Below are 12,571 nucleotides of genomic sequence, written 5' to 3'. Positions count from 1 at the left end.
AATAAGGCCAATAATTACAATTATAGAACTTTTCCCTTTTTATTTTTTTTAAATGATTTTTGTTTAGGTCTCTTCTGTGTGCAGACAGTCCGCTAATTCCAGTATAATATACAGTAAATGAGAATAGACCTATTTCAGTAAAAGGTTTCTGACAAACAAAAGGGGCCTCACACTGATGACTTCTTGGTCTAGGTCCTTAGCAGCGTAGCTATTAAAATGGGTTGCTGTACCTGCAGAAGACATGGGGCAAAAAGGCCCTGACTTTTTTTAAAATTCGGCCACAAGGATCCACATGGTGCTGCAACAACATGCAATTTTGCGCAACCAAAAACATGCCGCATTTTCTGATGTGTAAGTGTGCTATTAAGAGTAATATTACTGTGGCAGTGCGGCTCCCCTGGGTCCAGTAATGTAGTAGTACGTGACTGGAGGGGAAGGGGTTTCGGTGGGTGCTCCCGCTGTGTTTAGACACCGCAGGAGGAGAGGCGGCGATTGCGGCCTTCCTCCCCCAATCGTCCGGTAAACTGAAAGTAGACCCACCTGCTTATGTAAACAAAGCAGGCAGATTTTAAATGTTGTATTGTCTGAGAATTAGTTAGGAAGCACCACATCCCTTAGTAATAGTCAAAAAGTAGCAAAGGAATTGTTTTGGGACTTTAAAGGTGCAAACACAGATATAAATAATGGAAAAAAACATTTCTCTTACGTCCTCCGACAGTCGCCGCCTCCTCTAAGTCATCACCGTTGGGTATTGTCCTCTGCTCCGCAGGAGTAGCTAGGCATATAGACTTAGTTAAAAACAAAAGGCATTTGCATATACACACCCCTGAGAGCTGTCCCATCTGGTCAATACCCCCCCTGCAGTATCACTCCCAACTCAGTTTTAATCTGCCTAGCGTCAGGAGTAGTTAGGCTTCCCTGTGCTGAGGCTACAGTCTCAGCCTACCTCATTTTTTATTTGATTTTCTTTGAAAATGTCAGTTTTTTTTCCTTACTTTACTAGCTGTTTATTTTGTCAGCTTTAGTGTTAGTCGACTCTTCGGATGAAGATGGATCATGCGGTGCTGGGATTCGGACTGACCGCCCTGGTTCTCCAGGGCAGAGGGTCAGATGGACCCCCAGCCCGCCGTCGAGCGTTCCGCTATGGTTCGCCCTGGCACTATGAACAGCCCATCCCTGTTCGCAGCAGGGATGCAGCCGTGAGGTGGCTACCTCACCGGATGCATCTGCGATTCAGCAGTGCAATGTCCCTGGCAAACGGCACTCCCTGTCAGATGAGGACAGCGGCTTTCCGTTCTGAGAGGCTTCCTACGCCATCTGGTACAGGTAAGTACTTCTGTGTGGGGCCTGTGTAGGGTGACAGTCCTGTGTTGCTGTGTGGTCCTCATGTCTGTGCCTGGTGACTCCCTTATGCGGTCCCTGCCGGGATCGCTTGTACATGCACTGCGGCGCTGTGTGTGTTTGGGGGTCCCCTTCCCTGTGTCGCTTCGGTGTTTGGGGGTGCAGACTGTGTATGTGACCGCAGCGGGGTCATTCCGCGCGGTCCGCCATGTTTAACTATGGGCAGGCATGTAGGCTTCTCTATGGGCTATTCTACATGCTGTTTTGGCGCCAATCACCGCCATTTTGCGGTAGACGAACGATCGTTTCGGCCGCATGTCCGGCGGAGATTTTGGAGGAGTCTCCTATGCTTTCCTATGGGGCAGCCATTTTCCCTGGGCCATGCAGCCTATAAGTTCAGCCTACTTTAGCAGCACTTCCTTTTCCTTCTGAAGCAGGACAGCGGGGCCTGCAGGTTATTGCTCTCAATATCTCTCTGTATTATCGCTTCTGGCTCAGTTTTCTCTTCTCCTGTTTGGGGGGTCCTTTGTCGCTGTAGCGGTGGGCTGCGCACTCCGCGGCGCTCTTAAAGGGACAGTACTTATTTTTTGCACTGTTATTTTTTCTCACTTTGAGCAATGGATTCTCAGGATAGCAAATTCCCCCCAGCCTTGGTGGGGGCCCCCAGCTCTCCTGCCCCTCTGAGACCTGATTTGGCCGCCGTAGTGGCGACTTTGGTGTCAAATATGGAAATGCTGATGGCTGTACGTGCTGCTCATAAGAGGCCCAGATTGTCTCTCTCCTCTGATTCAGATGGTGATATGGCTGCTGCTGCGAGCGTGCCCTTTTCAAGGTCTCGCTCATCCTTGGACCCGCTGGGGTCAGAGGTGGAGGGGGTTGATACCTCCTCCCCGGGGTCGCCTGAAGAGCGGGCGACCATGGATGAATTAATTGTTTCTGTGAAGGAAACTTTACATTTGGAGGATGAGCCTGGTCCTCCAGGCGTTGTGTCCTCATTTGGGACGCACAGGACCCAGAAGTCGGCGCAGGTTTTTCCCTGCCCTGCTGAGTTTCATTACACTGTTAATGAAATGTGGCGCACGTTAAAACGTCCATTCGTGGTACCTGCTCGGTTCAAATTGCTTTATCCTTTTACACCGGCTACGGAATCGCGATGGTGTGTGCCCCCACAGGTGGATCACACGGTTGCTGTGTTGAACAAAGCTACCTTGGTTCCTACAGAGGATTCCCCGGTTTTCCGGGATCCCACGGATGGGCGGTTGGAGTTTTTTGCCCCCCATTCCTATACGGTGGCGGGCTCACTGCTCAGACCCATTTTCACGTCCGTTTTGGTGGCTCAGGCGGTTGCTGATTGGACTAAGGTGCTTAGGAGCAACCTCGTGTCTGATGATGTACCGCCTGCCCGACTGGAAATGGTGGATCAAATCCACCAGGGAATCATGTATCTGTGTGATGCGGCCTTAAATGAGGCCCCTTTAGTGGCACGCCTGTCTAGAGTCTCGGTACTTAACCGGCGACTGATATGGCTGAAGAGCTGGTCGGCTGACCAGTCCTCACGGAAAACAGTTGCTGATTTTCCATATGCTTATTTGTGGAAATTCCCCTAGGGGTGGGACTTTATAGGTCACTCAAAAAAAGTTGTATTGAGAGTATAATTATTTGAATATAATATAGGTTTTATTAATACACATGAGAATATATATAGAAAAAAATACACATACAAAATATGTTCAAGGGTACAATTAAAATTTAGGCAAAACTGGTGTTTGTAAAAAGGTGTGCATATACACTCAACCGACTATTCCATGTATGATCCAACGTTTCGAGGTGGAGACCTCTTCTTCAGGGATTGTACTGGAAATAGTTATTTCTGCAAGTATTGAAGAAAGTAGATGTATCCTAACAGACAACTGTCAGTTTATAAAATACAACAGCGAAATATAAATATATCATCTTTTGTATACATACATATAATCATTATGTCAAATAAGGGTCCTTTCACACGGCCGCTCCGTGTGAAAGGTCCGCTGCGGGACTTTTTTTTTTTTTTTTTCCACGGAGCGGATGACATTTCTGTCATCCGCTTCGTGTGCCCGCATATCATCCCATCCGTTTGCGGATGATATGCGGACATAATGTAAGTATATGGCACTGCGGATGTCAGCGGATGACACCGCTGACATCAGATTTTCCTTCCTTTCCGTTTTTTACACGGAAGAAAAAATGGGGTTCTGTTCCATTTGTAAAAACGGAACAGAACTGAAAGGAGGAAAATCGGGTGTCAGCGGATGATATTCCGCTGACACCCGCAGTGCCATTCACTTACATTATGTCCGCAAATCATCTGCAAACGGATGGGATGATTTGTGGACACACGGAGCGGCCGTGTGAAAGGACCCTAAGACAATTGGAGAAGATGCAAAATAAACTTACATGGTTGGTGGAGATATGAACACCAGTGAATTGTTTTGCCATCAAATAAAAACAAGGATTTCTTGACAACACCCAGAGGAACTAGTAGTTTTGTAGGGAAGGTTTAGTGCAAGTATAGAGTCAAGGTAGTGCCAATGAACATGCGACAAACCGAGTGTGCAAGCTGGGGGCCAAGTGTCACAACTGGAGTCCAATTGTAGCCTGATCAGATGGGCAGAGGCCAATCACATTGTGCTGCAAAAGGTAAATGAAAATGGGTATATGTCAATAAGCAATTTGTTCTGTATACATGTCATGCATATGCATGCCGCAGAACAAATGAGTAAGCAGATGGGGATGTAGCCACAACAAGACTTGTATATATCTTGGAGGGTTATCCCAATCATAGCTTTAAATAGATTACATCTGTAGATTGCAATAGCTTATTTTTAAAGGAGATTGTCTCCATAAGTCTAAGACCTAACCGAGCGCTGACCGTTACATCAAGCGGCCAGCGGTCGGTAGGTTTAATTCCTCTGTTGGGCATAAATTGTTTGAGCATTAGGAGAAAAGACAATAATTTGAATACTGCCAAAATATTGTAAAGTAATATAAGAAGTGAGTGAGTAATGAGACCAAAGGGTAATATGTTACTGACCTTGAGCACGTACTTGCTCGGCAAACCTTCTCCCAGCAATGGATGTGCAGAGTAATCCATGCTGGGAGTGGTGCCTAAATAGGGAGTCTTTCGGGTGAAAGCAATCACTATGATTGCGTCTCAGCCCCCTGACAGCTGTGGGCTCCCTGGGCGGTGCTCGCACAGGATGTGCGTCATCAGAGGGGGCGGGAGCGTAGTCGGCAGGGCGTCTCCCACCAGCACGGGATATGACGCAGTCACTGCGTGATGACGCAGGTGGCGGCGTGTCCCGGAAGCTAGGAGGACATCAGATAGATGTCAGCAGTGGAAAACCTAGCCGTCGGAAGTCGCGGGGCCATGGAACTGGTCCCGAACCCCGTGCTGGGTTGGACACTAGACTCCCAAGATGCACAAAAAGAGTCGCAAAAACCTACAAATGAATTGAAAAAAACATTGTATAGTAATATAAAGGTTGTAAAAAACGGACAAAAGCACACATTGAGTCTGTCCATTATGGGGCTTAGTAGTTATATAGCGGTGATAATATTTATCAACAACCATATTAATATCTAAAAGATCAATCTAGAAATAGTGTAAAATAATGAACACCACACTTGCAGGGCACTTTGCTTAAAGATAGAAACATTTGATATGCAACAATTTGGAAAGACTGTTTGTATTGTATTTTTAAGGAAGAATGAGGAGGCTTGTTTAGACATCCAAATGTCCACTGTGGGTGGTGTCAATCCCTGTTTTTTTACACAAGTTTTTGCACAGACATAGATGCACAGACATCGAAAACATTAGGGGCATAAGATAACAAAAAGTCAATGTTTAGTAGGTAGCCGAATAAAGAGTAAATTTAGATGGAGATGATAATACGGCCCGGAATAGTGTCCTACGCCTGGAATATTGAAGGATAGATGGAGTGTTCACTTTTCCATGCCTCCACATGCGAAGCCCTCCAAAAAAGGCCTAAATGAAACTAAATCATTGAGGCCCGGGGGTTCCGTTGCTTTTAAAAGATGGATCCATCTCAGCTCCAATTGGAGGAGGCGCTTGTTCCAGTCGCCTCCCCTGGAACTGGGATGGATCCGATCCAAAGCCAAAAATTTGATTTTGGGAAATTTTCCGCCATGTACTATAGATACATGGCGGCCCAGAGGTAACTCAGGGTCACATTTGCGCATACTCCTGATATGTTTGTACATTCGTCTCCACAGTTCTAATTTAGTCTTGCCCACATAAAAGCATTTACATTCGCAGATTAAGAGATAGACAATTCCGATGGTTCGGCAATTCACAAAGTGCTTGGCCTTGAACTTTATGCCATTAGGAAGGATAGGGTCCTGTCCGGTGTGCATGAATTTACAGTAATGGCACGCGCCACACATAAAAGTACGTTTGTACTTACATGGATCAAAATTGGACTGACTTTTTAGTTCACTACGGACTAGTTTGTCTTTTAGGGCCGGAGCCCGTCTGTATGTAATTTGAGGTCTCTGGGGGAGATGTGGGCTTAGAGCCGGGTCTAAGGCTAAGATGTGCCAATATTTGGTGACTATATTACGTAAATCCTGGTGTTGTTGAGAATACCCAGTGATTATTCTCAACGTGTTATCATTTTTCCGTACCTTGGGGACAAGCAGTGACTCTCTATCACTGACTAGTGCTTTCCTATAGGCTAATTTAAGCAACTTGTGGGAGTATCCTCTTGCCAGTAGTCTATCTCTCAGGCCAATAGCTGCTGTTTTGAAAGTGTCTATGTCGGTGCAATTCCGACGTAAACGCAGGTACTGGCCCGTCGGAATCGAGCGAATAAGGGGTTGGGGATGAAAGCTTGTGGCGTGGAGGATGGTGTTCCCGGCAGTGGGCTTCCGATATAGCCCACTATGCTGGTTTTCGCCTTTTTGGCGAGGCATTGGATGCCCTGGTGAAAGGCGTCACGGGGGGCAAGAGCACCTTGCTACCCCAGAACCCGAAGAACAAGTCCTTTCGTGGCAAGCGGGGTTCTGCGCCTAGATCCAATCAGGGGTCCTTTCGTACCTTTTCGGAACCAATCCAAGGGCAAGCCCTTCAAGGCCCAGGGCAACCAGGAGAAGCCCTTGGCGGGTAAGCAGAAATCAGGCAATGCCGGCGCGGAGAGTCAGTCCGCCTCTGCCTGAAGGGGCGCCCTCACCCGTTTCTGGGGTGGGGGGACGTTTGCGTGGTTTCCACCGACCCTGGCTGCTCCGGATATCGGACAAGTGGGTTCAGGAAATCGTTCGATCGGGATACAAGATCGAATTTCTTTCCCGGCCAGCGGACAGATTCTTCCCCTCAAATCTTAATTTGCCTCCGGGGCGTTTGCAGGACCTGCACCGAGCGGTTCAGGACCTTCTTGCCCAGGGGGTGATTGTCCTGGTGCCTCATCGGGACAGGTTTCGGGGGTTTTATTCCAATCTGTTCACTGTGACCAGAAAGGAGGGCAAAGTGCGTCCTATTCTGGACCTGAAAGCGCTGAACCGCTTTGTGCGCATTCGGAAATTCCGTATGGAGTCTCTCCGATCGGTGGTGGCTTCCCTGAGCCCAGGAGAATTCCTTGCCTTGATAGATCTCAAGGATGCCTACCTGCACATCCCCATTTTCGAGGGTCATCAGCGGTACCTTTGGTTTGCGATCGCAGAGGACCACTACCAGTTTGTGGCGTTACCTTTCGGTCTCGATTCGGCTCCAAGGGTGTTTACCAAAGTGTTGGCGCCGGTTCTGGGCCTGCTGAGGGCTCAGGGCATTGCGGTCTTGGGGTATCTGGACGATCTCCTCATAAGATCGGGTGTCAGCCAGGACCTAGTGCGCAATCTGTCCACCATGGTACAGACGCTCCGGGAGTTCGGATGGACCATCAACGTTCAAAAATCGACTTCTCCTTCGGTTCGTCTTCCCTATCTGGGAATGATTCTGGACTCTGCTCAGGCAAAGGTGTTCTTGCCGGAGGACAAGCGCCGGACCTTGCAGGACGAGATCAGGTCCCTCAGGGACAAACCGTCCTCGTCACTCAGAACCTGTATGCGGTGTCTGGGGTTAATGGTGTCGGCCTTCGAAACGATACCCTTTGCTCAGTTTCACACGCAGGCTCTCCAAGCGGAGATCCTGGCCAAGTGGGACGGACTGCCTCAGTCCCTGGATCTGTGTGTCTCCTTCAATCATCAGACCAGATTGGCTCTTCTGTGGTGGCTCCAGTCCCCGTCGGTGGCGGGGGGCTAGTCCTTCCGTCCGTTGGTGTGGACAGTGATTACCACGGATGCCAGCCTGTCAGGCTGGGGTGGGGTCCTGGGCAACCTGTCTGCCCAGGGCACTTGGTCGGGGGGGGGGAATCCTCCCTCCCGATAAATGTGCTGGAATTACGAGCGATAAAACTCTGTCTCTTCCAGTTGTCGGACCGTCTTCAGGGTCGTCCTGTCCGGGTACAGACGGATAATGCTACCGCGGTGGCCTACATCAACCACCAAGGGAGCACCAGGAGTGCTCGGGCGGCCCGGGAGGTGACCGACATTCTGTCTTGGGCCGAGACTCATGTCCAGGCGATCTCAGCTGTTCACATTCTGAGTGTGGAGAATTGGCAGGCCGATTATCTGAGCCGCCAGGCCCTGGACCAGGGGGAATGGTCCCTACACCCGGAGGTATTCCAAATGCTGTGTGCGAAGTGGGGATCCCCGGACGTGGATCTGTTCGCATCTCGGCTAAACCGAAAGTTGGAAAGGTTCATGGCAAGTACGCGCGATCCGCTGGCGGACGCCTCGGATGCGTTAGTGGCCCCTTGGCATCAGTATCGTCTGATGTATGCCTTTCCTCCGATTCAGTTGCTGTCCAGGTTCCTCCGCAGGTTAGCCTCAGAACCGCACCTGTTGATTCTGGTGGCGCCGGACTGGCCTCGCCTGTACTGGTACGCCGACGTCGTTCACCTGGCAGTGGCGCCTCCGTGGCGGCTGCCAATGCGGGAAGATCTACTGTCTCAGGGACCGATCTTCCATCCTGCTTTACAGTCGCTGGCTTTAACGGCCTGGCTGTTGAGACCCAGGTCCTGAGGGACAAGGGTCTCTCCCCGGAGGTTATCCCTACTCTAATCAAGGCTAGGAAATCCTCCTCTGGTAAAATATATTACCGTACCTGGAAAGCTTATTTCGCCTGGTGTGAGTCCAGGGGGTTCTCCCCTCGCTCTTATTCCGTGTCGAGAGTGTTGGCTTTCCTCCAGTCTGGAGTGGACCAGCGCCTGGCGTTGGCCACAATAAAGGGCCAGGTGTCTGCGCTGGCTGTCCTGTTCCAACGCCCTGTGGCGTCTCATTCCTTGATTCGCACTTTCATTCAAGGTGTGCGACATTTGGCCCTTTACCTCCATGGGACTTGAACTTGGTTCTGTCCGTGCTACAGCGTGCTCCTTTTGAGAACATCAGGGAGATATCGTTGCCTCTGCTGTCAAAAAAGGTTGCTTTTTTAGTGGCGATCACTTCAGCTCGCAGAGTGTCGGAGCTGGCGGCGTTGTCTTGCCGCTCCCCTTACTTGATAATTCACAAGGGTAAGGTGGTTTTGCGACCACCCCCGTCCTTTCTTCCCAAGGTGATCACCGAGTTCCACCTTAATGAGGACATTGTCCTGCCTGCGCTTTGTACGAAGCCTAAGCATCCGAAGGAGATTGCCTTGCATTCCTTGGATGTCGTCAGAGCGATCAGGATTTACCGTGTCGTATACGTAATCCTTTCGGAAGACGGATTCCCTCTTTGTCCTTCCTGAGGGATCTCTGAAGGGCATGGCTGCGTCTGCAGCAACTATTGCCAAATGGATCAGACAGACCATTGAGCAGGCTTATACTTTGAAGGGACGGGTTCCCCCCTTCCCTGTTAAGGCGCACTCTACTAGATCTTTGAGTGCGTCCTGAGCCTATTGGCATCGGGCCTCGGTGGCCTAGGTGTGCAAGGCTGCGACTTGGTCGTCGGTGCACTCTTTTTCCAAATTCTACAAAGTAGATGTTCTGGCATCAGCTGATGCTTCCTTTGGCCGCAAAGTTCTCAGTGCGGCAGTGCCATGAAGGACCCTTGAATTTTTTTCTGGGTCCCTGGCTGTTGGTATTTGCTTTCCTGGGCTGTTGCTCCTGTTGAGCATTGTTTTTTTTCTGTTGCCCAGTAGGTTCTCTTACAGTGCATGTAAGATTCCTTTCTCTGATGTGGGTACTGCGTTGCCTTTTCTATGGTTGCGTTTCCCACCCCTCATGTCTATACTGCTTTGGAACATCCCAACAGTGATGACTTAGAGGAGGCGGCGACTGTCGGAGGACGTAAGAGAAAACGGAATTTTTGTAAAATCTTACCTGTAAAATTCCTCTCTCTGAGTCCTCCGACAGTCGCCGCCCCCGCCCCTCTTTTGGGGTTCTTATTACCTACTGCTATGCTACCAAACTGAGTTGGGAGTGATACTGCAGGGGGTTATTGACCAGATGGGACAGCCCCCAGGGGTGTGTATATGCAAATGCCTTTTGTTTTTAACTAAGTCTATATGCCTAGCTACTCCTGCGGAGCAGAGGACAATACCCAACAGTGATGACTTAGAGGAGGCGGTGACTGTCGGAGGAGAAAGGAATTTTACAGGTAAGATTTTACAAAAATTCAGTTTTTTTGTAAAAACAAATTTTACATATATTTTATTTATTCAAAAATGACAAACATTGTTTAAAAAAAAAAAAAAAAGCAGGCGGAGCTTCTGTGAGACAGTCTGGGACAGATCTGAAGTTTCAGTTTCAGCTAAGCTGAAACTGCGATCTGTCTGTGTCTGTCACAGAAATACACACACACACACACACACACACACACACACACCATACAGGCATACATTAACCCCTTTGATCACCCCCAGGGTTAACCCTTTCCCTGCCAATGGCATTATTACAGTAATAGTGCATATCTTTAGCACTGATTACTGTAGTAATGTCACTGGTACCCCCAAAAATGTCTGGGGTCCGATCTGTCCGCCGCAATGTCGCAGTCCGGCTAAAAATCGCAGATCGCCACCAGTAAAAAAAAAATAAAATAATAAAAATGAAATAAATCTTTCCTGTAGTTAGTAGATGCGATAACTTTTGCGCAAACCAATCAAAATACGCTTATTGCAATTTTTTTTTTTTTTTTTTTTACCAAAAATATGTAGCAGAAAACAAATTGGCCTAAAATGTTACAAAATTTAGATTTTTTGTTCTATAGCAGAATGTGAAAAATATATTTTTTCAAAATTGTCACTTTTTTTTGGTTTATAGCGCAAAAAATTAAATTTGCACAGGTGATAATATACCACCAACAGAAAGCTCTGTTTGTAGGAAGAAAAGGACGTAAATTTCGTTTGGGTACAGCATTGCATGACCGCAATTGTCAGTTATAGTCCCGCAGTGCTTAGTTGAAAAAAGTGGCCTGGTCAGAAAGGGGGCAAATCCTTCCGGAGCTAAAGTGGTGATCCTTGCATGTCTGCAAAAGAGAAGTGCATTTTGCCCAGGGGTTGGGAGCGGTTTCCAACCCACACAAATGTGCACCTAGTCTTAAAATCCAATTGTGTTTATTGAACTGATAGCACACACTGCAGCCTCCCACCTGAAACCACACCTCAGCCCAATTTGTTCGAGTTGAATACTGAGTGGGCTTCTGGGCTTCGGCACCCAGCTGGTTACACGGGACTGAAAAGGATACAGGCAGCTTAAGAACAGTGAGGAAGGCAACAAACGTCCAAAAGGTTTCTGACACTGCTGCCCAGGACTTAGGGAAAAGACCCAGGCAAATTATTGGCTGGATTTGTTTAAATGCATTTTATTTTAATCTGTGTAGAAACTCACTTGTATTATATTGCATACAGTTTTATGTATTTTTGGTTGTTCATTCCATCTTATATTTTCCTTCTTGTTTCCTATTAAAGTGTTCTTCACTACAAAAAGAATTGCAAGAACATAATGCTTTTTTGAAAAGAGCTGTTGAGGAAAAGGAAATAATTGACCAGGCAAAGCAAAAACTATCATCTGATATAGAAGAGCTTATGGAGTCTTTAAATAGTAAGGACACCATGCTGAAATTAACAGAGGGCGAGAAATGGAAAGCTGCCCAGAAAGTAATTGAACTCACAGAGGAAGTGAGAAATATATCATGCCAGAGAGAGCAGCTCCAGCTATTTAAGGAAAATTTAGAAAAGGAGGTAATTTTAACTATTTCTTTAAGTTAATCATGGACCTTTCATTCCTTGCTACATAAAATAGCCTGCTACCTTTATTTACTAAAGTTGGATATCAAACTGCAATAGAAAATCATAAAATAGGTAACTATTGAAGTAAGGCTAAACTTGTAACTGAAAGGGAGGCAGAAAATACTGCAAGAAACATTTTGTGAAAAATAGATGACAAAGCCATTAAAGCGGTTGTATCCTTATATAAAAAAAAAAAAAAACCCTGCAGGACAAAGGCATAATGAGCTAGTATGCATCGCATACTAGCTCATTCTGAAATACTTACCTTAGAACGAAGCCCAGACACAATTGTCTGGACAACGCTGAGGGCGCTGTCATGTTCCCTCAGTGTCTCTTCCTTGTTCGGTGTCTCCGGCGCTGTGAGTGGCCAGAGCTGCGATGACGTCACTCCCGCGCATGCGCGCGGGAGTTTCACTTTCCGACAAGGAGCTCTGACGGTCCGCAGGTCTGAACGCTTACCTGTATGTAAAAGTCAAATAGCGGAGTATACTACCGCTTTAAAGTAGTAGATGTGTCTGGATTATTTTTTTTTTTTTGGAAATCTGGATTCTGTAGTATTTCTTTAACCTGTAATCGAAAATCATAAACCTGTAAAAAAAAAAAAAAAAAACCATACAGTGAAGGGAAAAAATATTTGCTCTCCTGCTGATTTTGTACATTTGCCCACTAACAAAGAAATGATCTGTCAATAATTTTAATTGCAGGTTTATTTTAACGAGGGAAAGAACAAAAAAAATAGCCAAAAAAACACATTTCAAAAAAGTTATTGATTTGCATTTTAATGAGTGAAATAAGTATTTGACCCATTCGCAAAAATTGACGCAGTACTTAATGGCAAAACCCTTTTTGGCAATCATAGAAGTCAGTCATTTCTTGTAGTTGGCCACCAAGTTTGCACACCTGAGGAGGGATTTTGTCCCACTCCTCTTTGCT

At 47.1% G+C, this 12,571-nt stretch overlaps 1 protein-coding gene across 1 annotated transcript in view; it reads left to right on the top strand.

Annotated features, from left to right (window-relative positions):
* CENPE (centromere protein E) overlaps positions 1-12,571 on the top strand; it is a 328,099-nt gene that overhangs the window by 203,937 nt on the left and 111,591 nt on the right. Inside the window, exon 44 of the mRNA XM_082248665.1 lies at positions 11,318-11,590. Within this exon, the coding sequence (XP_082104791.1) occupies positions 11,318-11,590 (273 nt within the window). The remainder of the gene's footprint in view (positions 1-11,317; positions 11,591-12,571) is intronic.

Source organism: Pelophylax lessonae (assembly GCF_965119305.1).
Source record: "Pelophylax lessonae genome assembly, chromosome: 1".
Classification (NCBI taxonomy): domain Eukaryota; kingdom Metazoa; phylum Chordata; class Amphibia; order Anura; family Ranidae; genus Pelophylax; species Pelophylax lessonae.
This window is presented reverse-complemented; position numbering and strand designations above follow the sequence as displayed.